This window comes from Mesoplodon mirus (assembly GCF_964341445.2).
Source record: "Mesoplodon mirus genome assembly, chromosome: 6".
Classification (NCBI taxonomy): Eukaryota; Metazoa; Chordata; class Mammalia; order Artiodactyla; family Ziphiidae; genus Mesoplodon; species Mesoplodon mirus.
Genome location: NC_138982.1, coordinates 14,448,700 through 14,475,254, shown reverse-complemented (window position 1 = coordinate 14,475,254; position 26,555 = coordinate 14,448,700). Strand labels below are relative to the sequence as shown.

At 39.2% G+C, this 26,555-nt stretch overlaps 1 protein-coding gene across 1 annotated transcript in view; it reads right to left on the bottom strand.

Annotated features, from left to right (window-relative positions):
• Nucleotides 1-6,967: 6,967 nt before the first annotated feature.
• The window catches only part of CPB1 (carboxypeptidase B1), a gene marked incomplete at both ends in the record, with an annotated part of 39,752 nt that continues 20,164 nt past the window's right edge, over nucleotides 6,968-26,555 (bottom strand). Inside the window, 8 exons of the mRNA XM_082625762.1 lie at nucleotides 6,968-7,155; nucleotides 9,084-9,168; nucleotides 20,788-20,990; nucleotides 21,690-21,780; nucleotides 21,870-21,980; nucleotides 24,655-24,756; nucleotides 25,592-25,693; nucleotides 25,782-25,881. Coding sequence (XP_082481888.1) covers nucleotides 6,968-7,155; nucleotides 9,084-9,168; nucleotides 20,788-20,990; nucleotides 21,690-21,780; nucleotides 21,870-21,980; nucleotides 24,655-24,756; nucleotides 25,592-25,693; nucleotides 25,782-25,881 — 982 coding nt within the window. The remainder of the gene's footprint in view (nucleotides 7,156-9,083; nucleotides 9,169-20,787; nucleotides 20,991-21,689; nucleotides 21,781-21,869; nucleotides 21,981-24,654; nucleotides 24,757-25,591; nucleotides 25,694-25,781; nucleotides 25,882-26,555) is intronic.

The window sequence follows — 26,555 nt, the reverse complement described above, 5'->3', positions numbered from 1 at the left end:
GGTTCTTCCTTGCCTGTCCCAAGCCCCTCTGCCAGTTCTATGCCTCAGCTCTTGTCTGGAGGAGCAGCTCATTTCCTCTTAGGGTTCTGGTGGATGAAATGCCCCCCCCCGCCACCATATTTTCTAGTTGGGGAGGGGAGTAGGGTGGCAACACTAATACTAAATGCCCATTTTGTGACAGGTGAATTCCATGCTACTCATATACCTTTTACATTGGGAATACCCATTTTACAGATGAGATGAGAGGCAGATTCCTTGTTTAGCAAGTAACTTGCCCAAGGAAGCAGAGCTAGTATGATGAGATTTGAACCCAGTTCTTTGTTCTAAAATACTACTCTACCATATGCTTGAATTGAAGGATGGAAGGACTCGGTTTAAATTTGCACTTGGAACCCGAGATGAGTTTGGGTATCTGGCCACAGAACCCTGATGGGTGGTCCTTAATAGCAAAACTTTTTTTTTTTAACATCTTCATTGGAGTGTAATTGCTTTACAATGGTGTGTTAGTTTCTGCTTTATAACAAAGTGAATCAGCTATACATATACATATATCCCCATATCTCTTCCTTCTTGCGTCTCCCTCCCACCCACCCTCCCTTTCCCACCCCTCTAAAACATATGTTTTTGAAGCTACATTGTAAATTGTTAAAATAAGAACTTTTGATTACAAATTATTTTGAATATAGTAAAAGTACTGTAAGTAATCTGGAAAACATTGGTATGTTCACTGTCTAGATTTTATACTTTTGCCGTTGTTTCTCGGTACCTCTCTTGGTAAAGAAGTAAACATTACAGAAATTGCTAAATTACTCACATCCCCACTCCTTTCCTGCTTCCCTCCCTCTGTCCTCAGGGGGAACCCCTATTCGTACAGCAACTTGAGGACATTTAGAGGGCAAGATAATGTGGTTGCTCAAATGTTTGTTCATGGGCTGCTCTCTTCAGGGTCTAGATGCTGTAGGTGCCCAGTAAATGCTTTTTGAAAGTTGAATTACTGAAGGTCATTTATAAACCATTTTAAACAGTGTCTTGGGCGGAGGTCTTTAATCTTGAACAAAACTCAGTTAATTATGGATTATTTGGGAGAAGGCAACACTTTTACCCAGAATTATAGGTAACCTAATATACTGAGTGAATTTAATCAGATAACTTATTAGAATTTCCTTTAAAACTACCTCTTCATGTATAGATGGTCATACATGAAACTTCTCAGAGTCATAGTTGTATATTTTTATTATCAAAATAATACTGTTGGGGAGATGCCCCTGTTACATGTATAGCAGCGATAGCTTCATTCCTCTCCACCTGATAGATGTGCAATGTGATAGGTCCCCCAAGAGGGTTCCCTTGCTGCAACCCTGCAGGTAAGGAAGTGGAGGGGTTTACAGATGCCTTCATGTTCTTGACATTGGACAAGCTTATCAGCACTAGAAAATCCCAAGGCAAATTCTTGCTCTGTTGATTCTAAGGGGGCGCTTGGCAGGAGTACAGAGGAAAAGGAAGAACTTGACTTTGGAGTTAGACAAACATAACCTCAGGGTGGCTCCCAGACACTAGCTACTTTACCTTGAGCAGGCTGCCTAGTCATTCCAGGCCTTGGTTTCCACATCTGTAAAATAGGGATGCACATGGGACTCTAACAAGTGGCTGTGAGGGCTAAGTGAGATGCATATGTAAGGGACTTGGTGGATGGTAGGTACAAAAAACATGCCTGTGTCCTCTAAGCAGTTAATACAATTGTCAAGTTCTGTAAACACACTTGCTGGCCACTGTCAGGCTGCAGAACTGATGAGTATCAACATGTATCATGTGGTAGGTTAAAGTGGTAGCTGTGTCCTGTAAGGCCAAAATATCTCTCTGTATTTGGTTTAATGTGGACTGCTTAAAGAAAAAAAATTGTTATAGTTTTGCTTTTTGGAATTTTGTTTGGATTCTAAAAGTAATAAATGCCCATTGAAAATAATTTAGCAAAATATGGAAAAGTTGAAGGAAGAAAATAGAAGTCACTCTTAATTCTAGCATTCTGATATATTTTCCATGCTAAAGCTTTTTTCTGTGTGACTACTTTTAAAGCTGTATAGAGAAGGCTTGTGTGTCTGTTTTTCAGGTCAGCTAGGAAGGACACTTTTTTTTTTTTTTTTTGTGGTACGCGGGCCTCTCACTGTTGTGGCCTCTCCCGTTGTGGAGCACAGGCTCCGGACGCACAGGCTCAGTGGCCATGGCTCACGGGCCCAGCCGCTCCGCGGCATGTGGGATCCTCCCGGACCGGGGCACGAATCCGTGTCCCCTGCATCGGCAGGCGGACTCTCAACCACTGCGCCACCAGGGAAGCCTGGAAGGGCACTTTTATTTGGGTATCTAAGTAAATGTTTGAAGGATCCTGGTATTTCTCAAGATAAAACTTTGATGATAAATAATCTTTGACTTCTTAATATCTGTTGCATATTGACAGTTCCTTGTTTCTGGAATAGGACATAGACATATGATGCTTTAAGACCTCCCACCCCTCCCCAATCTATTTAGCCTCTGAAAAACAATACAATAGATGGATTTCAAGAATATTTTGGAGCTCTTTCTCAGAACAAGTATGGTTTCTTAGCAGGCATAGTTCAGTAAAACCTTGTATTACTGAATCAAGATTTATGAAAGGTCTTGGCATATGTATGGAGTAGGATGAATAGTTGTTAGACACCATATCATTTTAGGATTGACTATGTAAGATGGTGTGATGTTTCATAGGTTAATTTAATCTCTTTAAAAATATTTAAAGTTGAATGCTTCACACAACAATAATTTTCCATCTTTCTGGATCTTTGCACTCCTCAGATTTTTGTATGTCTAGACACAGTTAAAAATACCACTGTATTTTTTAAACTATGCTTTTCTGCATATTTTTCAAACCTTATCACTATAAAAGAAATGTCCTAGAAAATGGAAGTGAAAGTTCTCTTATGATTTACTACAATCTTTCAAATAATTCTCTATCTTCAAATCAAATATAGTAAACTTCTGGAACACCTTTAGATGTCTCATAAAGAATATGTTGAAAGGAAAATTTGTTGCCTTTAGTTACGGATATTGGATTTTTTAACATTGAAATTAAACTGCCCTGGAAAATGCTGGAGAGAAACTTGTCTTTTATTAGTTTCAGGAAAGGTGGCATTTCTGGACAGAGACGTGGGTGAGTGATTCAGGCAGTGTCAGACCTGGCTAGAGGGGGAGTGACTACCTGCTCAAATGAGATGACCTAAGAGGCTCATCAATACCCCTTTTGGCCCCCAAATCATTAACTATCATGGTTCCTCCGTCTTCCTTCTACTCCTGAAATTCTCTCTTTGACCAATGCATATAGGTTATCTGGAAAAGTAGGTGAACACATGAGATGCGATTCTAGATATGTAGACCTCCCATATTCCAGACTGGGAAACCAGTCTTGCTATTTTGTAGCAACACTGTTTGAGGTAGGAAAGATCCAGGGGGCCGAGCCCCTGCTGTTTGTTAATTGCTGCTTTGGGGAGGTGAGAGTTAGGGACTGAAGGAGCTTAGAGCCTGTCCTAGGTCCTTCTCAGGGTGGGAATTAGCCAAAGAAAGGGAGAAGAGAGGTGCCCTCACAGCCAGGGGCTCCTGTGTGGGCAAGGCTGGGCAATGTCTGGTCTCGCAAGGCAGCAGAGTCTCTGGTCAGCTGGGCAGGAAGGCATAAGGTACTATATTGCACTGGAGAGGCCTAAAGCAAGAACTTCTTTTCTCTTTTTTCTTGGTGAAGCTCAGGCAAGTGACACTGCTAGCCTGCTAGCTGTTAACTTTCAGTTGGCAAGAGATACAGCAAAAATGTCTCCAGTGCAGGAAATCTCAGGTACATGGATTTTATTTGCTTTCCTGTTTCTAATTCTTCTTAAAAATTCCTTGAAATTTTAGAAAAGCCCATGTATATTCCTAATTTCTGTTTTAAAGCACTGAACTTTGGGCCACAGCATCCCTTAGATAGAAGTCGATGGCACCTGCTAGAGGTAGGGTAGGGCAGTGTCCTGTGGAACTGAGTTGAATGATACACCTCCAGCAAGATAACTTCACTCAGGTAAGTATGGTTGAGTTAGCTTTGCAATTCACATGGATATAACTTAAACAGAATGGGAGAAAGAAACAATAATTTCGCTAAATTACATCTATTTTAAAAATCAGCATCAATACTGCTTAAGAATTTACGGGAATTTCTTTTTTGTCACTTAAGGGTCTCTGTTTTTCTGTGCCTATTTAAATGATATATTACTAAATTATTTTGAAGATGGTTGCCTGACAAATTGTAGAAGCTGCACTGCTACCATCTAGTGGACAATTAATGCAATTAATCATTCTTTGGCTTGACAGCTTCCAAACAGATCATTGTGACGTTAATGGATTCTGTTTTTGAATGGAACACTGTTATAGATATTTCAACATATTATGCTAGATATGGAATCTTCTCTTCCTTGAATCTACATGGAAAACAATGAGGTAATGTTTTGTTCTATGATTTTAAAGTAAGCAATGCCCCCAAATTATAATCTAAATACACATTATTATATTTTAAAATTTGAACTTTGCACAGTACTCTCCAACATTACTAGCATGTTCAGTTTTAATTCTGGAAAACTTCAGGTCATGTTTGACATACAAGGCACTGGCACCTTCTTGTTTCACTTCCAGTCTGCTTTCCACACCGTAGCCTGGCTGGTGTTTAAAAAAACAAAAAACTCTTATCATGTCATTTACAATTTAGTGGCTTCTCATTGCTCTTTTTTTATTGAATGAAAGGTTCTTTAAATTCTATAGTACTTTACAGTTTTCAAAAGTTTCATACACATGATTTCATATAATCACATAATAACCCCTTTTTCCCCCTATCTCTATATTGCCCCTTCCACATTCCCTCTCCCCACTGGTAACCACTGGTTTGTTCTCTATATCTGTGAATCTGCCTGTTTTTTTTTTATTCACTAGTTTGTTGTATTTTTTAGATTCCATATATAGTGATATTGTACAGTATTTGTCTTTCTCTGTCTGACTTATTTCACTCAGCATAATGCCCTCCTAGTCCATCCATGTTGCTGCAAATGGCAAAATTTCATTCTTTTTTATGAATGAGTGGTATTCCATTGTATCTATGTACCATATCTTCTTCATCCATTCATCTGTTGATGGACACTTATGTTGCTTCCATATATTGGCAATTGTAAATAATGCTGCTGTGAACATTGGGGTGCATGTATCATTTCAAATTAGTGTTTATATTTTTTTGGATATATACCTAGGAGTGGAATTGCTGGGTCATATGGTAGTTCCACTTTTAGTTTTTTGAGAAACTTCCATACTGTTTTCCACAGTGGCTGCACCAATTTACATTCCCACCAATAGTGTAGGAGGGTTCCCTTTTCTCCACATCCTCACCAACATTTGTTATTTGTGTTCTTTTTGTTGATAGCCATTCTGACAGGTGTGAGGTGATATCTTGTTGTTGTTTTGATTTGCATTTCCCTGATGATTAGCGATGTAGAGCATCTTTTCATGTGCCTGTTGGCCATCTGCATTTTCCCTTTGGGAAAATGTCTATTCAGTTCTTCTGCCCATTTTTTAATCCGGTTGTTTATTTTTTTGATGTTGAGTTGTATGAGCTGTTTATATAAGTTGGGTATTAACCCCTCATCAGTCAAATCATTTGCAAATATCTTCTCCCATTCAGTAGGTTGCCTTTTTGTTTTGTCAGTGCTTTTCTTTGCTGTGCAAAAGCTTTTAAATTTAATTAGGTCCCATTTGTTTATTTTTGCTTTGGTTTCCTTTACTTATTAATCTATGACAAAGGAGGCAAGAATATACAATGGAGAAAAGACAGTCTCTTCAGTAAGTGGTGCTGGGAAAACTGGACAGCCACTTGTAAAAGAATGAAATTAGAACATTCTCTAATACCATATAGAAAAATAAACTCGAAATGGATTAAAGACCTAAATGTAAGACCGGGTACTATAAAACTCCTAGAGGAAACCATAGGCAGGACACTCTTTGACACAAATCGCAGCAATATTTTTTTGGATCTGTCTCCTAAGGCTTCTCATTGTTCTTAGATCAGTTGTTCCAAATCCTTAACATGACCTCTAACCCTGCCTGATATGATCCCGAACTCCCTCCTCAGCCCTTTCACATGCCCCTGTTCCCTCAGTTCTCTGAGTTGTACCCTCTCTTGCTTTCTTCTTACAGCTTCTGCATAGTTACAGGGCCTGGAAGGGGTGCTCCCTTCTTCGAGCTAACTGTGAATCATTCTTCAGGCTTTAGCACTTCCTGAGAGAGCTTCCTCCTCCACGTCAGATAGATAATATAAATTAAATCACTAATTAGTACATAATTAGTTAAATAATTATTTGTTTCATGTCCATCTTCTCAAGTGGCTTATACAACCATTGAGGGCAGAAATGTTTTCTTTCTTTTTCATTGCTGTGTCCTCAATTGCTTAGCAAAGTGCTTGGCATGTGGTAAACAGCTCAGAAAATAACTTGAGTGAGCCGAGATGAAAGCTAAACCATGATTGGATCGTTTCACCTATACCACATTTTACAGTCCTGGATTTCCCCTTATATGTCTTCTTCCTCATCAGTACCCCACTGTAACCTGTGCATGTCTGCAGTCTGCCAGGGTTGACAACACTCCAAGGACTTTAACTCCCGTACGGCTGGCCTACATCATTGGTTGTGCACGGCTTGCCTTAGTCATTCGTTCACGTCTTTTTTCCCCCAAAGAAGTAGACAGTCTGTCAGGTTTTTCAGTTGTAATGGTTCATTTTTATTATGATCAGTATTAAAGACCCAGGTAGTTTAATAGACCCAGAATCTTAAAAGAAAGAGGAGGATCTGGAAAACATCTAGGCAAACAAAAGTCACAATTCAGGATAGAAAAGAAACAAAGAGTGAGCATTTAGAAATAAGGCTGTTAGCGCTCTGGGCTAGTACAGATGTTTCAGGACATAGCCGGTAATGTATTTGATCGCCAGCATCGTCTCCTCACAGGTTGGCTGGATCTGGGATTCAGGGAGGGCAAAGCCATATCTGCCTGTATCCCGGAGTTCAAAGGTGAAGGAATATTTGATTCCTTCGTCATAAGCCCAGTCATCAGAGCCCCCAGCAGCAGGATCTGAAATAAGCAAACAGAAGAAAGAAAAATTTTAAATCTAGGAAGGAGATTTCAAAATGCCACCAGCTTTCTTTTATAATTACAAATGTTTTACTGCACAAAACAGTATAGGTAGGCGAATTTTCTAGTAACCTGGATCACAAAAGCTATGGGGGCTGTTTTAAAAATTTGTCCAATCTTACCTCTAAGTCTACTTAGGGGGAGTGATGTGTTTAATACCCTAGGAAGTATGTAATTTGTAATATATAAACTTCTCAGGGGTTTCCCTGGTGGCGCAGTGGTTGAGAGTCCGCCTGCCGATGCAAGGGACGCGGGTTCGTGCCCCGGTCCAGGAAGATCCCACATGCCGCGGAGCGGCTGGGCCCGTGAGCCATGGCCACTGCGCCTGCGCGTCCGGAGCCTGTGCTCCGCAACGGGAGAGGCCACAACAGTGAGAGGCCCGCGTACCGCAAAAAAAATAAAAAATAAAAAAACTTCTCAGAGTGCTTGTGTGCTGAGGTAAACTGTGCTATGTAGTGTATAATCTGTTTACAAAATATATACAGTTTCTGGGAAAAGGATGTGTATCTCCTAGAAGAATAAGGAAAACTGCATGATGACCGGTGAGAGGAGAGGACTCCAAACCCTGCTGAAACTGTGCTGAATGATGAAACTGGAGCAGCTTGAGGGCAGGGCTGTGCCTTCATTTTTGTTTCTTCAGGGTCTGGCATAGGGCCTGGCACAGATGAGGCATTCCTTCAGTTATTCATTCGGTGACAGTTATGATGTCATTCATTTATTCAGTCACTCATTTGTTCATTCATTCATTCAGTCAGTCAACAGTTGTACAGCTCTCACTGAGCAGCAGGCCATGTGCTCAACTCTGGAGATGCTAGGACAAAGGAAGGACATGGCCCCTGCCCTCCAGGGACTCACACTGTAATGGAAGGAGAAACCTCATTGAACTTGCCTGAAGAAAACCTACAAGAAGTTCACAATATGTGAATAGGTGCAATGTCACTGTGGGTTATTTCTGATAGAACCCCCTTAAGAAAATAGTATACCCCATCTGATACAGAGAAGTTTAATAAAGGACAAGAATACAGGAAACTGTATTCTACATGAAGCTTTTAGAAACCCCTCAGGATTGGAGCCTCTCCAACTGCATTGAAGCCCCCTTGATGATGGGACCGGGCTTTTTGGCTTGTATTTCTGGTCCTTTAAGACCTGGGGCAGAAAGAAATCATGCAAAGGCAAATATATGTAGAAATTGAAAATGGGGCCTGCAGAATGCGCCTTCCCAGTGAAATCCGAACGGCAGCCCTAAGGCTCTGGGGTCTAGCCCCTATCTAACTCTTTTGCCACTTGCTTGCATCCCTTGCAAATAGCCTGAGCCTGAAGTAGCCTTTCGAGACGGCCGTCTGTTTAGCCAGGAAAACCTTCCCTCTGTTGCTTTCCTCCAGCAATTGTCCTTCTAGATGAAGCTTCTGTGTCATCATCCTGGGAACTTATTCCTGATACTGTGGAGTGGGGTGGTTAGTCTTTGGGTGTGCTCTTTTCTTAGACATGCTTCTGTCGCAGCGCTTAGCTCCTGTATGACAATTAATGTTTACTCTCCCCGCTTCCCTGCTGTGGGTTCTTTGAAGGTTGCTCCAGTCCTCCTTCCTTCCTCCTTCCCTCTTGCCTTCTCTCCTTTCTCCCCTAGCATCTGTTGAGGGCCTGGCAAGTGGTAGACGCTCAATAGATGTCTACGGAGAGCAAATGTTTCCGTGGGCTGAAAGGGATATTTCTCCCCCTTTTTTCTGAACAGGAAACTGATTACATATTTTATAAAAAAATTCACTGTCAGGCAAAAGTCACATGCTTTAAATGATAGAAAGGAAAGACGGAACCATTTGTTGCCTTTTAAGCACGTGGATTCTTTGCACAGTTCTGACGCCAAGACTTACAGATTGTTGAAGCTCCTGGGCCATATTTGTACTTGGTGCCGTGCAGTGTGGCAAGTTCTTTCGTGGCAGCTTTAGCCATGCTGTTCTGCAAAAGAGCCAGAAGTAAGTGAGTGAAGAAATAAAAGCACACACCGACAAAAAACCAAACATCTGTACATTATTTTTAAGACGTTGAAGACATTAAGTCACAGTTCAGGTTAGTGTTTTAAACTTACTCAGTGCGCATCCCCATTTTCCAGCGAACTTTGTCATATGATCCAAGTGATTCTTGTGGAAGGATGTCTTCCCTAATGCCCTCCTCAAGCACTCACTCTGAGCTTCCCTTTGTCACACATAGAGTTGTGTCATATTGTGTCAATACCATTAGCTGCCCTCTGAGTTCTCAGTGACTTTTTCTGTCCTTTATCTCCGTGTCCCCAGGGCCTAGCCCAGGGTTTGTTACTTAGTGGTTACTCAGTAACTGTTTGTTGAAGCTCTGAGATGGTTAGCACTCTTCTTACCCTATTATTTGAGAATTAGGTCCTTACATTTATTTTAAATGATCGTTGCAGTAAAATCTGGGTCCTAGCTGTAAACTCTGTTGTATTCAGAGTTTATTCTTTTACTTTGTTTTCTTTTTTATTTACATAGAATTTAGTTGCTCTTTTTTTTTCTGGAATTCTTATTTAGGCTTGTTAAACATTTTTTTTTTAACCCTTAGTTCAGGCTGGAGAAATGAGGCTATAGTGATTTGTAACTGTCCCAGATACCACATTTACTGACATAGTAAAATGTCACTGGGTATGAAGAATTAGGTTATATCTAAGGATTAGTCTGGCAAATCTATCTTGTCTCTGGAGCTTGTGAGAGAAAAGCAGGAGGCAAGGAGGTCTTTGTGGTTGTGCAAAGAGATTGTCTACCTATTAGAGGCAAACAAACAAAAATCAAAAACGTACAAAATAATTCCAAACAAAACAATGCAAAAACCACCTGGAAATACGGCAGGTTATAAAGCGAAGATTAAGTCATGACAGAATTATGTGAGTTGGGGTAGGAGTGTTAAAAACCACTCAAAAGAATGATTGGTTAGTCGGTGCAACCTTCAGTGATAGTGTAAAAATGCTTAAGAATGGACAGTTCCAAGGAGGAGTGGTAGTTCCAGCATGGAAGGTTTTTTAGACTGAAAAATGAGAGAACATTTATTTTATTTCAAAAGGCAGAACATTTGAATTCCAGAATTTAAAAAAGTAGCAAGTATTAACTTATTATTATTATTATTTTTTTATTATTAGAAGCAGCATCACCTTCTCATCAGACCCGATGCCCTCCCGCCCCTACACCCAGCCCCTCAGGGAGAAGGGCTGTGCACTCAGCTAGTCCCTGCACAGTAAACTCTCCAGTGTCCACTGATAAATTGTCTGTTTAACTGAATCACTTTGAAAGCAAGCTTTACTTTTCTGTCTGGAGAACACAGATTTGTGAATCTGATTGTTACTATAGGAGAATTAGCCGTAACTCATTCTGGCTATGAGACTAGCTATATTCCTTACTTGGGCATCATAATTGTCTTGTACATATGCCTGGAAAACTGTTGAAGCTGGTGATGACGTCAGAATAATTCTGTTTTTACAAAATAGCAGCTTCCCTTCCCTTGTTCTAATATTAAAACCAGTTCAGTAAAGTCTTAGTCAAATTGATGAGGGCATGGCTGTAAGACTTCAAGAATTTCAGCTCCCAAAGCATCAGTGCTTCATCGAAACAAATGGTAAATTTGGAAATTTAAAAAGAATTATAAAACTTAAATCATGACTTTCTGGCCTGAAATGATGCAATCAGTTTCATGGAACTAACTTATTATTCTTAGAGTTTTGGGACAGTAATTTGAACATTTTAGGGTTTCATTTCCCTTTTCCCAAACTGGTAAACTAATATATGCTTTCTCATACTGTATGGAATCTTTACTGTTGTGATCTAAAGGTATTGTTTCTGTTGTTTAATCTTACTCTAACCAACATACTAGAGTTAGGTCTTCTCTCCATCCTTTAGTATAAGGCCTGTTGCCAGTTGAAATCAGAAATAATCTGTAAACATTGCACAATGCTCAGAATACATTTAAAACCATCTTTTAGAGATGTGAAACACGGTGAGGTACTTGTTCTTTTGGTAGGCAAACAACATGTTTCCTACTGTTCTACAATTTCTTTAACTTGCGATTCATCCAAGGAAATTTCTAGTTACTTATTTTTCTGTAAGGCAGATCCTCTAATCCTAAAGAACTCTTATTCCTTCCCTAGCTACCTTCCTCAGGCTTTTCTTCTGTTCTGCTTTTTTCCCCCCTTAAACCTTGAATTCTTACTTTTAGTTAGTAGAAATAAGATTCTAATAAATTCCAGGCATGTAATGTACAGCAGGGGTCCCCAACCCCTGGGCCGTGGACCAGTACTAGTCCGTGGCCTGTTAGCAACCGGGCCGCACAGCAGGAGGTGAGTGGCGGGTGAGTGAGCGAAGCTTCATCTGTATTTACAGCCGCTCCCCATTGCTTGTATTACCGCCTGAGCCATCCCCCTGCCCCACCCCCAGTCCATGGAAGAATTGTCTTCCATGAAACCGGTCCCTGGTGCCAAAAAGGTTGGGGACTGCTGCTGTACAGCACTGTGACTGTAGTTAACAATACTGCGTCGTATACTTAAAGATGGCTATGAGAATAGAGCTTTAGTGTTCTCACCGTAGCAACAAAATGACAATTATGTGAGGTGTAGAGGGTGTGTAAACTAATGTGGTAAACATTTTACAGTATATACGTGTATCAGATCATCACATTGTACACCTTAAATTTACACAGTGTTATATGTCAATTACATCCCAGTAAAGCTGGAAAAAAAAGGAAATTCTTCAGGATTAGTTCCAAATATGAGAAGTTATGATGACTATAGACAATTTAAAACAAGATCATTGTCTTTATCTCTTGACCTCCTGTGTGTCAGACGGCCTTCAAGTCTCTCAATATTTTTATTGGTGTAACATAAGAACTGAGTTATCTGGCAAAATGGAAGGGGCTTACTTGTGATCTGTTATTGCTTCTGATTTATCAACTTATCCATTTAGTCATAACTACCCTTAGGGCCACACAAAAATGTTTAGTTTGACTTTCCTCAGAGCAATAACCAAGTGCTTTCTAAGCCTTCAGAGGCATCTTTTGGAAACAGTTGCTCTGCCTGTGACACTGAAGCAATATCTTAAGATTCATGTTAACTTAAAATGGCTGTTATTTTGTTCCTGTCACGGGTGCCCACTGGAGGAACATCTAGTCTGTGTCTCAGCCTTGGTTCTCCTTGTCCTAAGTTGCTCGCTCATCTTGATATCTACCGCATCACTTGTCCTCTGACCATCCCCTCGTCATCACATCCTTCAAAGGCTCTCTCACCTTCTGTTGAAGTCTGGCCTCCTTTCTTGACATAAAGAGTCTTTGTGAGTTTGTCCCTCTCTTCTCTCTCAGGCTGCATCGCTTGCCGTGCATCCCCATGTTCCTTCCAAGCCAGGTTTCCCTGAACTACTTTCTGTACCCTTCCCCACCTCTCCTTACCTCCATGACATTGGGTGTCCTTCTCCCTTTGTAGGAATTCTCTTTCCCTCTTTGTTCACAGGGAGGCTTGCTATTGTTCTTCCAAATTCAGTCTAAATGTCATCTTCTTTGCAAAGCTGCCCCCAACTCTCTTAGGGAGCAATGAGCACCCCTTCTTTGTGAGGGCTCACATGTCTCTATCAGAGTTCCTATCACTCTGTGCTGTAATCATTTGTTCTTGCATCTATTTGTCCCCTAGGTGAGCTTTTTGTGGGGGGAGGGGATTCTTGGCTATTCATTTTGTATCCTCAGCAGATTGCATTAACACCTAGCACATTGTTGGTTGGTTGATTTAGTCTCTTCCTAGGGCTTCAGGTGAGCCAGATTTGGATGGGGGTGCAGGGTGCTGAGCTCTACAAAGGCTGGACTGTGACCCCCCTGAGTGGAGATTGAGGATGCTTGTGGGGAGAGTGGTGGTACCATGTTGTGATGGTTGATGGGTTACTACATTTAGACATTGACCTCTGCTGGGCACTTAACTTATTTCCTTTGATTAAAAAAAAAGTGAAGTCTGTAGACCCTTTCTCTCAGCCCCTCTGAGGCCAAGAGACAAAAAAGTCAGAGCAGACTTTAATCAACCAAAATATCATATTTTAAGTTCCAAGTATTGTAACAAAAATCCCTGGAATCAGTGTGGGTCTTTTCTTTTTTTTTAATAGTTCAAATACTTTACAAATGTTGCTCATTTATCTTCCTAACATTATCTGTCCACATTTCATCAACACAGAATTTTCTAGCAGAATGGAATGCCATGGGGGCAGCACGCTTGGTGGGAATGTTCCAACCAAGCTGGGTGACTGACCCCTGCCAGAAATGGTAGAGAGAGAGGGGTGATTCCTGAATTTGCTAAACTATTAGAGAGGTAACTCCTTTTCCTTGTACGTTTCTGTAAAAAGGGACTAAGACAGCTGACAAAAGACTGGCAGAAACAATAGTACATCAGAGAGCATGATCCATGTCTTGAAACTCTAATTAATGACATTTTCTGTATAACCTGTCATTTGAGGGAGATCTTACATCCTCGCTCAGTGGGTTCAAAATAAGAACTAACATTTACATAAAACCTTAGACTTTGACAAAGAGCTCTTGATAAGAGCTAGATATTTTTATCCCCATTTTACAGATAAAAGAACTGAAACTCAGAGAGGATAAAAGAACTTGCCCAAGGGCATGCAGCCCCATAAGTGGCTGACTTGAGCTAGGTTCTTCTTGCTTTAAATCCTGTGCTCTTTTTCACTTCTCCTTGTGGCCTTGGAATACTTCAAAAGAAGTGTTGCTAGAGCTGGTTTTACCAGTTGTAAAGAACAGAAGGAAGCTAAATATAAATCAGCCTCAGAGAAAACTTTGCTTTCAGTCAAGGCCAAACATGGCCAGCCTTTATTAATCCTTAGATATGAGTTTCCTACCACGTCTTATGCATGTTCTCTTTTGTCACCTGTTTTCTTAAAAAGAGGCCTTGGTCATAGAGCAAAAGACAGAGAGAGTCTAAAATGTCACATCTAACTCAAAGCCCAAGAGACAAAGGACCAACTAGTGTAACGTTTCCCCAGGCTCTGAGCTCCAGGGGGCTGGTGAGATGAATAAGGTGAGGGTGTTCTTTTCCACTGACCTGCATTCCTAGGTAACATGTGATCAGGAAGCCCCGTCTGGTGACTGTGCTCATGGTCCTCATTGCAACCTCTACGTACACAGCCAAGTGTCATGACAGTGGGGTCTTGCCTCTTCTAATCTTTCCCTGGTCCATTATTACCGTACAAGAAAACGAAAGCCCCAAACTGACGGTGGAGTATATACCAATTCAAAGGAAATTTTCTTCAGAACTTTGTTTCTAACTTGAAGTTCTGAGTTTAACCATCCCCCTGGGTGAATACATGTGATAATGGAAGCATCAAAATGATCTTTAGCGGCAGCTTCCTTCCTTCTGTCCTGTGATAATGGGTAGCTTACGCCAAGGGACCAATGGGGAATTGAACTTTTATAACTTGGGTGCAAAAGGAGAAGCCTCCAAGGCCCACTGAGGCAGGGACTGAGGAGAAAGCCTTTGAAAGAAATATGTTTCTGAGAAAAAGGAGGAGAGTAAACAAGTGCAGGCTCTGGTTGCAAAGCCTTGAGATGAAGAAAAGGCAAGGAGTGTGGGAAGGCCAGCTTTAGAGAGCAGGGCCTGTCTATTCTGGCAGACTCCATGGGGAGCGTGGCAATGCTTTCGCTGATGGAAATCAAATTCTTTCTTTGGCTGATCTGAATACATATTTTAAAAATTTTTTAAATTTTTAAAATACTTTAAAATTCAGGTAAAATGTGAAGCATGAGTCAGCTGAAGTTGCAAAGTCCAGAATTTTTTTTTCCCCCCCGCCGGTGGCAGTGGTGCTTCTTCCAAATAAATGTTAAAAAATAAATGCCGTATGATGGGAATGTACTCTCCCGCACTTGAGATGTGCAGAAAATTGTAAGCTCTTTGTGAGGAGATGTAGGATCCTGAAAGCCAGGGACCTTTGGCCAGGAATGAGACTTTTCTTACCTTTGCTTAAAGCAGGGTTTCTCCACCTTGGCACTTGTGACACGTGGGCTGGATGATCCTTTGCTGTGGAGGCTTGTCCTGAGCTTTGTAGGGTGTTTATCAGTCTCCCCTGGCCTCCACCCGGGGCATGCTGGGAGCACTCCCACAATGACAACAATCAAAAAGGCCCCCCGCCCCCCCCCACAGATGTCCTCTGGGGGAAGGGAAGGAGGCAAAATTAGCTTAAAGGAAAGTCAGATGAAAGATGTAATTATGTTAAAGAAGAAAGTATTTTAGAGAGAAGAACTGAAAAAGAAGACAGCTGGTTTTAAAGGTGCTCTGAATGCCTTGTTTTCCTCTGCTGACGATAGTACAAGTGTCTCTGAAGCGCCGCTGCTAGGTCACACCGGCCAAAATCACAAAATCACACTTTACCTGCAGGGTTGCCAGATTTAGCCAAAAATACAGGATACCCAGTTAAATTTAAACTTCAGGTAAACAATGAATGCTTTTCCCGTATAAGTCTGTCCCATGCGATATTTGGAGCATACTTAAACACTAAAAATTATTTGTTGTTGATCTGAAATCAGATCTAACTGGGAGTTCTGTGTTTGACGTGGCCATTCTGTTTACCAGGTTACTGGCTCCAGGGCCCGCTGTGATACAGGAGTCATCCTGACATTAACGTCCCTCGGTAACCTGGTTACCTCCCTCCCACTCTTCCTTCGAGAGAACATTCACAACAGGCTGAGCCTCTCTGCTCCCTTCCTCGTGGCAGGAACCATGGTTTATGCTGAGCACTTAATAGGTGCTCAGTGGAATTTCTGGTGATTGCCTGATGAGTCATGTACTGTCCAGGCCCTGCAGGAGAATTTTAACCGGCCAAAAAGCCACTTAAAATGTATAATGGTGAATCAGCAACCGGTTTCTCCAATCAAAGAAATTCTGCAGTTGTCATGGAAAATTTTTTTGTCTTATAAGTGAGATTAGAAATTCTGAGAAAATTCCTGAAGCAAATGTTCTGTGCCTCCAGTCCTGTCTGCCGTAGCTGCTGGCAGCCTGCCTGACACAGGGACTGTGACCCTGTTACTCTTGTTATTAGGCAATGACGTGGTGACAGCAGTGATGTATGTGCGCACGGCCCTGCAATTGTCCACCTCCTAATCACAATATTTCTTCCCCCCTGATTTTTATGTTTATCTCTAATCATAGTCTTGGCTTACGATCACGTGCTTGGGTGGAGCAGTGAGTTTCTGTCTTGGTGGCTCATTAAGTAAGGCTTTAATTAAGAGGTAGTGAGGTGTCTCTGGACTAGAAGGTGTTAGATTTTAGAAATGGATTTCTATCTTTTGGTCAAGTTTAATAATTTTTCAGAAATTTTTAGACTGTCATATTTCTCCTGGTTAATGTACATATACCCATGCAAGTACTGGCCAGAATCATGAAGACTGGGCCCTGAGAAGTCAGGGATCTTACTTGACCAGTGTAAATCCTTAGCAATGTCCGGGGTTGGAGGTAATAATGATATATTTGTGAGATAAAAGACTTTATTTAATGAATGGCCTTTTGCAAATCGGCTGCATGGAGCACCAACATAGAACACGGCCGCACAAATATGTGTGTGTGCATCTTTGGAAGTTGGGGCAGCTTAGGAAATTCTTCAGCATCTAATAGCTCCATGCCCAAGGCTGCCACTACTTCTGGTGTTGGCTTAACCAAGCCTTCATTGTCTAAGCTGGAAAATGAGAAAGCAGAACCAGAGAAATTCCAGATTTCCACCTGTGAAATCCTGCGCTTCTAATGTAGAAATGTAAGGATAGGTGCATGCCCTGGATTGGCATCTTTGTGTAGTATACATCAGCTTTCCATTTGGTCAGTCTGGGAAATGGGTGAAGATACTTAGTTGATTGGTTATTATTCTGGGTTTCTGCTTTTGAATTTAGAAGAAGTATTATAGTAATAATTATTATTAACAGTGCCATGTGTGCTTCTTTGGGGGGAAGGTAGACCAAAGATTGGGAGCTTTTCCAGGCTCAATAAATGCAAAGATATGGATAGGTTTGGGAGCCTTTTCAGTTATGTCTCCTAGTTTTTATTTCCTCTGATGATAAAGGGGTCATATAACTCAATATTTCATTACCCTTTAGAATTTTGGAAATGTAAAGATATTCTTTTTCTGGATCTTAAAACTTCCTTTGAAGATAGTGATAGCCTTATACTGAAGAAGTCAACACTGAGGGACTGGACGTTTATGAAGTCATTGGAAACTCACAGTGTGTTTTGTATTCTTTCTTTAAATAATGTATGTGTGTAAAAACAGTTTGCAGTCAGGAAAGCATTATGCATGTAAGACACTGTTATGTTTCCTCAAACTTTTTATTCATCTGCTGAAGATGTATTTTTGGTAGCCTTTGTAATCCAGGCTATTACTTCTATACTTTTACTTCATTGGTCTTTTGCATTCCCTTCTCTGCCTTTCTTCCCTCTGAAGGTTGTCTCATGATATAAGTAATTGTCAGGTAATCTACATGTAAGATCTTTCAGAAATGAAGCTGTATACATTTTCATCACGACTCAAATGTCAAAGGATTGCTACTTACAGTATGTTCTAAATTTGAACTGAGAGTGCTAATGTTTCTGTACAGAATAATTTCCTTCCAATTATTTCACTGAAGCATTTTTTTAGCTACAAATATGATCTTCTAAGTTTTATATGTATAAAGAAAAATAAGAATCATATATGTATGCGTGTGTGTATATATATATATATATATATATATATATATACACACGCATATATATATATGCTAAAATCTGTAGAAGACAAAGTCTGCTTTGTAGTCCTGTAAGAAAATTCTGAGTTATCTATAATGTGGTATGGTGCCAATAATTCATCTTATTGGTCTTTTACTATCTTTTGTTTTCTACAGTGGGGTCACATTTTTCTAATTGAGAATTAATATGGAGACACTAGATTTGGGTGGAACATTCATCTTTCTAGGTCAAGATTTTTACTTTTTTAAAGTGATATCCTCATTACAAATAAAAACCATGGAAAAGCCAATATCTTTCTTCTTGGGAGACTCAAATTCTCTTTTGGCTATACATGTATTTGTGATAACACTATAGTTATGAGTTGTTCTAGCAAAATGTTCTTAGGAAGTAAGTGAATTGGATTTATACAAAATAAGAAAAAGACTGAAAGGATTTCTAGTTAACTCTTCAAATGATTTAAATTGTTTTGGGGTGCCAAACTAAATTCAGATCTCAAATGAATCAAATAATCAAATAATATTCATCTTAGATTTTACTGGTAGCATTTAAATATCTCTTTTTAGATACTAGGCAAAATTTTAATCACAGAAAAGATTATTGGAAATTAAAGTAACTTTTAAATCAATGTGTGTGATATAAGTGCAAAGAATTTTTGTATTTTATTCACCTATCTTATCATGCTCTAGAAAACATAAGAAGTAACATGTCCTTTTCCTTGAATTTATTAGACTTGTGGGTATAAATTTAAACAAGGTGAGATTATTTTGTGGTTTATGCTTGTTGAGAATTGATTATGAATATTTTACTTTGATATAGTTCTGGTTCACTTCTTTGTTAATTAGAATTTAAAAACAATTTTGGAGGATGGAATTTCTAATATACATATATATATATTTTACTATTACCTCTCTTTCCTTGATTTTAAATAAAGAAGTGATTCTTAGAGGAAAGTATCAGTGGATCACATTCTCTGGAATGGTTTCACACCATTTGGGGCACATATTGAATTGGCTCACTAAACTCACTTTGAGTCTTGGGTCTTTTCCTGGAGAAACCACAGGAAGTAGCAAGAACTATTCATGAGATTCTAAAGGTAGAACTTACTTGATTCTTTTTTTTTAAAGGAAAGTTTGTAGACTTCTAGAGCTGTCAGATACTATGTTATTGTATGGAACCAGTGGGGCAACAAAGTTTTCATCACTAAAAGGGCTTAAACTTATTCCCCAAGTAAGAAAAAGTATTGAAACTTTGTGCAGCAGCTCAATTCCAAACAACACTTTAAGCTTTTCTGTTAGCATTAGTCTTTTAGTGTTTATGTTTAAAACTAGTTATTAAGCAAATTGGATATATTGGTTGTTACATTTAATCTGGTTTATAATCTTAGTTTTAATATTTTACTTACTAACTCATTCGTGCTTAGCTTTTATGGCTTTGTCTTTTTCTCTTTTGATGTGGTACAGCTTAAACATATTCACATGAATTAAGCAAACAACATACCCCCACCTCCTCTCCTGGTGGCCCTGGAAATCTAGGACTGAAATGAGGAGCTGACCACACCCATCTCTGGGACAGCAGGCCTGTGAGCACCCCCTGCTGGGAACACTTACAGACTGAGCCTAATTGGAAAACTGAAATATTTAATAGTTCCAACTAATGATGTCCTCTTTTGTTTTTTGGCTACAGATAGGGAAAATGAGAATATTTTCCTGAAATGAAAAATAGCTTTTTTTTTTTTTTTTTTTTTTTTTTTTTAAAGAACAGGACCTGGCTAACTATTAGCTATCAGTTTTTTAAGAAGCTGAGTTATTTTTCCATTTTGCTCTTCACAAAATATTTACAGCATTACATGTTTTATTTGGTCTCTGAAAGACTGAATCTGAAAGTACAAAACAATTTCCAGTTGATAAAATTATTGGGTCTTTGAATATATGCATTTAGGTAAGCTAGATATCTATGTCGTTGTCTAGGTGGAATACTTTTTTTTTTTTTTGACATGACTCAAATGCTTTAAATCTTACACTTGTTCTTTCAGATCATTGGTCCCAACTTCTGGCAGCCAGATGTTCATAAATTTAAAAAAAAAGTTGTTTGAAGGATTCAAACCTACTTATTTTAAAAAAATTATACATTGATGTACCATATTTGTTAATGTGAATAGTGTAAAACTCATATTATTTAATTTTTCATGTGGTTGTATCTTGATTCTCCAACAAGATTGCTAATTTTTTGAGTCAGGGATAGTTCATTTTCTTTGCATTATTTCTCATATATAGTAAGGACCCATTCACATCATTTGTTCATTGATTGATTTACATCTGTGTCTCACCTAATCCAACGGTTTAGAAATAAGCAATATTAGGATCTTATCACTTAACCTGATATCAACCAAATGTGCCAAATTCCTAATGACATCTGCTATACTCTGCCTGTGCATGTCAAATCCAGCTCAAGGCAACTTGATAAAATTGACTTTCTGATTAAGATTATGTATGAGGTGAAGGAACTTTGCTGATTACCCCAGATGCGTCTGAAATCATCATGTGTGTCCGTATTGTGGTGAAGCAGGAGGAAGTGGAACTGTTGTCATTTTGAAGATTAGTGAATTAACCTCATTTTGGGGATCATTCCCTGTATCAAAATCACATTTCTTCTAGCCAATTTATCTAGCCAATTTCAGATGCCTTGTAAATCTGTGGTGGTAAGTTTTTTGCTTCTATTACCGAAAATCAAGAAGGGAACTTCCAGAAATTGTTTGTATAATGTTTTTTTCCAGGAATAGAATTTAAAAATCTCAACAGTGAAATACTATATCTACTACCGTGACTACTTACCAACTCAGCATAGTTCTTGGGGAGTTTGTTATCATAGGAGTAAGGGTAGAGCATCATCTGGGAGTATGAGTGGATTGTTAGATATGCTTTGATGGAAGAGAGGTTCTTGCGGATGAAATTAGCCAGGGCCTTGGTCTCTTTTTCAGACTCTGCAGCAGATCCACAGTAAGTTTCATCACAGGGGTTTTTAGAGGCTCCGACACCTGGTAAAATGTATTGTTGTTGTTAATGGCAAATGGTCATCTACTGACGTTCCCACAGGTCATGTTTCAAAATTTCAAATTAGAGAGTTAGAGAGTTAAAATATAAGTTGTTTTCACAGGAGTTTTTATAATCATCCTCATATATGTGTACATTATAAAGTATGCATACATTTAGTCACAAGAGTAGGGTGTTTTTAAGCTAACAGGCTAAAAAGTTGCAGGTGAAATCACCAATATGTCCCTGTGTAGTGCTAAACAATGAGATCAATATAGTGTAAGAAGATTAATAAGTAGGGACAAACTAATATCCATGAGATCTTTCTATATTAGTATAATCGTTTACTGAGAGTTGAGTCACAAAATTATAATTATATCACAATTTTATTTAAATAATTGTTTAAATAATTACTTAATGATGGTCTCATCTAGATTTTACATTCCACAAGTAGTAGGATTATGTCTGGTTTGTTCAGTCTTATGTTTCCAGCATCTAGCACAGCTGGGAACATAATAGAATAAGCAATACATTTTTATTGACTGAATAAACAAACTGTTTATTGTCTGTGCTTTCAGAAAGTTAGAACTCTAAAATATAAAAATTTATATTTTTTCCTTATTTTAGACACTATTGTGTTTTCCTGTTACTTTCTTCCTATGCTTTTCAAAAAATGCATGCAAAATGGTCAGCCAGATACTTACTGCACCAACCAGCATCAAAATTTCTGTTGAGGTCTGTGCCAATGCAGGTGGATCCAGCGTTGGTGGAGCGGTTCTTTCTCCACATTCGATACTGAAAAGTGCAGTTTATGGTTAGGACAAGTATAGTAGAAAGTGGTTGGTTTTAATTTCATTAGCCCCTCTCAGTATTGGTTCATATACCTTGGTCCAGGTATAGATGTAGCCATCGATATTGAGCACAGGCAAGACATAAAAGTCTAGCTTGTCGAGAAATTCTGTCATGTGGATCTCATGTCCATAGGTGCGAACAGCCTGTGTATAAATTACAAAGCAGAATTTCATGGAAAAATGGAATGCATTATGCTGCTAAAATTTACATAGACTAGATGAATGTTGACTTTGATAACAAAAGTGGCATCCCCTTTTGAAGTAGATATTATTAATATTTAAAAAGCAAATAGCAAATTATTACTGACAGTTTTGTTTTAAATAGTTTCTAGTTCTTCTCTTTTTCTAGGATACTCTGTTTCAGTGGTCTCCAACCTTTTTGGCACCAGGCACCGGTTTCGTGGAAGACAGTTTTTCCATGGATGGGAGGGCGGGAGGATGGTTCAGGTGGTAATGCGAGCAATGGGGAGCGGCAGATGAAGCTTCACTCACTCACCCGCCACTCACCTCCTGCTGTGCGGCCCGGCTCCTGACAGGCTGCGGACAGGTACCAGTCCACAGCCCGGGCCTTGGGGACCCCTGCTCTATTTCATCCATATATAACTCATATAATTATTACTTTTTATTTTAACTACTTACTTTAAAGATGAACAAAAATTCAATAAAATTAAAGACTTTTAAAGAACGTGAATACTCATTTCCTTTGAAATAGTAATTGTAATAACTTTTTTTCAAAGTTAGTAGGATATGAAGGTAAGAACTTTTTTTCAAAGTTAGTAGACTATGAGGGTATTCCTAATAAGTAAGGAATGTCTATGGATGGCTATACATGTTCCTAATACTGTCATCTAGAAATTTGTTTAATTTTGCTGAGACCTCCTGTAGATGGTCTCAGTAGAGGAAGAAGAATGAAAAAGCCTCCCACTATGAAGTGAGATCACATTGATGGATTTTGGAGAGGCTCTCACCAAGTCTCAAGTTGCATAATGATGGAAGTCTTCTTCTTATTCCTCTTTCTTGAGAAGGGAACTCTGTTAAGGGTCTAGCTCTCCCTGCTAAGTGATGTGGATACCTATCTATGAATGAAGGACCTCATACCCATTTATTATGTTCTCTTTCAGCCCCAGGATTATATTAAATTTACATTCAACTCTTCCCTAGGCTTGCTTGAAGAGATTTTAAAGATATTTAAGGTTTCTGTATAGTAACAGTTTTTATATATTCTTCATGGCTCTATACATGTATGTTTATTAAAATAACACATGGTAAAGCATGTGCTTTTTATGTTGGAAGAGCTATAGAAACATGTTCTGTTAGTGGTCTGTGATTAGAGGTAACCGAAGTAATGATGAAAGTGTTTCTTTCTAGAGGGCAGATAGTGAGATACTCACTGAAATTAAATGGTGCCAATTGGTCACATGTCTAGAAACCAAAAGCCTAATGAATAGATACAGAAGTGCTTTACCCAAAAGAAATTACGTTGTATGTAATAATAGTCTTATATTTTTAAAGTATTTCAATATTGTAAACTTTTACTTTTGAAATAATTTTAGACTTATAGAAGAGTTGCAGATACAGGGTGTTCTCATATACCTTTTACCCAGCTTCCCCGCATTGTAGTTGGTCGTCACATCTCCTCTTATCTGTGACAATTCCTCAGACTTTCCTTTATGACTTTGACACAGGTGTTGTTAACCTTGTTCACTTGGTTAAGGTAGTTTCTGCTAGGCTTCTCCACTGTAAATTTTGCCTTTGTAATATAATACATATTTTTTTTTTTTTTTTTTTTTTTTTTGCTGTACGCGGGCCTCTCACTGCTGTGGCCTCTCCCGCTGCGGAGCACAGGCTCCGGACACACAGGCTCCGCGGCCATGGCTCGCGGGCCAAAATGTGTTCCTTTATTTATTTATTTATTTTTTTTGCGGTATGCGGGCCTCTCACTGTTGTGGCCTCTCCCGTTGCGGAGCACAGGCTCCGGATGTGCAAGGCTCAGCGGCCATGGCTCACGGGCCCAGCCGCTCCGCGGCATGTGGGACCTTCCCAGACCGGGGCACGAACCCGTGTCCCCTGCATCGGCAGGCGGACTCTCAACCACTGCGCCACCAGGGAAGCCCCATATAATACATATTTTTTAAGAGATACTTTGTTGCTGCAAATAACCTAGTTCTCTTTAAACTTTTACCCACTAATTTTTGTATCCATCTGTAGATTTTCATGAAGTAGTTATTACTGTGGTGTTCTAATGGTAACTTTCTATTTTGCTCATTTGTACATCTATTAGTTGTAATTCTTCTATAAGAAAGAGTTGTTCTTTCTCTCCTTTTTTTAAATTTATTGAATCATCTATATCATTATGGACTCATGGATATTTAAAAGGTTTTTTACATATATCTTAACATTAGAATTATAAAGGAGTGGAAAACAGTATCATTTAGAATAGGGACCACTATGTATTGTTTTCTTTTATTCTGAAGTATACATTGATTATTATCTAGGAGATAATGATCAAGTTAGTGGTTTTTCCACAATCATTAACTTTTAAATGACCTATCCACGATATTTACTACCTGTTAGCCTTTCTACCAAAGGTGGGTAAGAAAGTTAAGATGAGTGAAATACAAATAAATACCATTTGCTAACTGTTTAAAAATTTTGCCTTATCAAGTTCTCTTGGTGACCTTTATAGCTTGGACCTTGGAATTATGAATTTTGTCTATGCTATTATTCTCTTTTATTATAGCTAGGTTACAAGGGATTGATTGAAATAAAAAAAAATACTTTCTACTTTCCTCTGCCAGTAATCATTCTACATACTGACCTCTCTCACAAACCACTGGCAAAATGCAGGGGAAATCCACTCTCTGGCATGGAAACCGCAGTCCATGAAAATGGCAGGCTTATTTGGTCCAGGTCTGCCAACCTATTACAAACAAAAGGAAAAGGGAAACTGTGATTCATCATATTCAGGGCTTAACATTCACTACCCATCTGGGCTTTGGACTCAACAGGTGAAACCTGACAGCAGCAAGAGGTACATTCCGTGATTAAATTAAAGCATAATACTAGCACGGTATGTTCTTGCCTCTAGACACTCCCAATATTTGAGCTGAAGGCTTACATGGCTATTTATTATTTTTATTAAGCTTGACAAGCTCATATTTTTCAGAAGATGCTTGATTACCCTGCTTAATTGTACTCACATGGAGGTTATTTTCTGCTGCTACTATTAGGGGACGTGACCAAGACAACTGGATGAGTAATTAGAAGTAATCATGATTGTTCCTAATCTTGTAAGAAGTTTTCCTTGTCTCCCATTTATTCCATGTCTTTTTATTTTCTTCATTAGAATTGCATGATAAAAATGGCATTAGAGGACGACAGAAACAAATTGTTGATACGCTGTGTACCATTGTCTGATAGATATGAAGTTTATGAACCTCTTTAGCAAATGGATTTGCAAACAACATCTGGGAGAGGACAGTTTCATCAAGGTAGATGATCATTTACATTGCTTACAGGAATGTGGTTAAATTTATAGGACTTCTCTTATTTTATTGCAGTTTTCCTTTTGAATAAATCAAAATAATGATTTAAAAATTCACATATGATAAAACAATCTGGGGAATCTGTTTGGGTCAGGGAAAGAGTTATAACAATGTTTGGGATGACTATATCTGTGAAACAGATGTGAATGTGTTAGAATTCATTGATTTAAAGCCCTCAGACATGGGAAGGTTATGGTTAAAAAGGATTACCTTGAGGAGGTATATAGTGTTTCCTAAAAATGTAGTTCCGATGGCACTGCGAGAGATGAGGTCTGGATTTTCGCCGGCGATTTGTTGAGTCCAAGCCTCTATCTACCAAATGGAACCATTTGTGGATTAATGTGACATTCTTGGTTCCATTCCCAAAGCACTGTCTGTCTACATCACGTGCGCATCATACCGTTTCCCAGTTGTTGTACTTCAGGTAACTGTGTCCAGTTGCACGGACCCTGCTGTCAAACTGAGCCTCCAACACAGGTCTGAGGTTGCTTATTAATACCCTGTAATAAATCAGAGGGGGTGCTCCTGTGAACATAAGCATGTTTCCCCGTCAGCAAAAACCCAGAATTTCTGCTTTAGCCGATGGTACAGTACATTCTCCATGAAGTCAGATCTGTCCTCTGATTATGCTTTTCAACTTGAGCTACTCATCACAAAGTAAGTAAACCATTGAGAAGGATACTGGAGACTATGAGCAAGGCAGGCTCTTCTTTGGCCCAAACTTCACCTGTTTGGGGGTCCTTGGACCTTAAACTTGGAAAATGATTTCCCTGGTACCTGGGGTATTCTGCATCAGGGCCTTGGGCTCAACACAGAAGCATGCCCTTAAGCCCTATCTATGGTCTTTCTTCCTCAAGATTTTCCTTGTTTTAGCACTGAAAGTCCCATGTCCCAGGAACCTACTCAATCCCAGGTAGATTGGGACAGCCAGTCACCTGAGGCCTTTCTCTAGGTTTTGAGAAAAACATCTTGATGGGTGAAAATTCAGAAATATTGACAAGCTAAAGATTTTTTTTAGACCAAAGAATACTGAGTTTAAAGTATTCGTTTCTGCTTGCCTTTCTTTTGGCTGGTTTAAAGTAATGTAAGAATGGTTCTGTAGCAAGGTAATTTGAAAATTGGTGACAGAAACTTTGAGGCTTGCTTATTTCTAACAATGATTATTCAGGTGAAA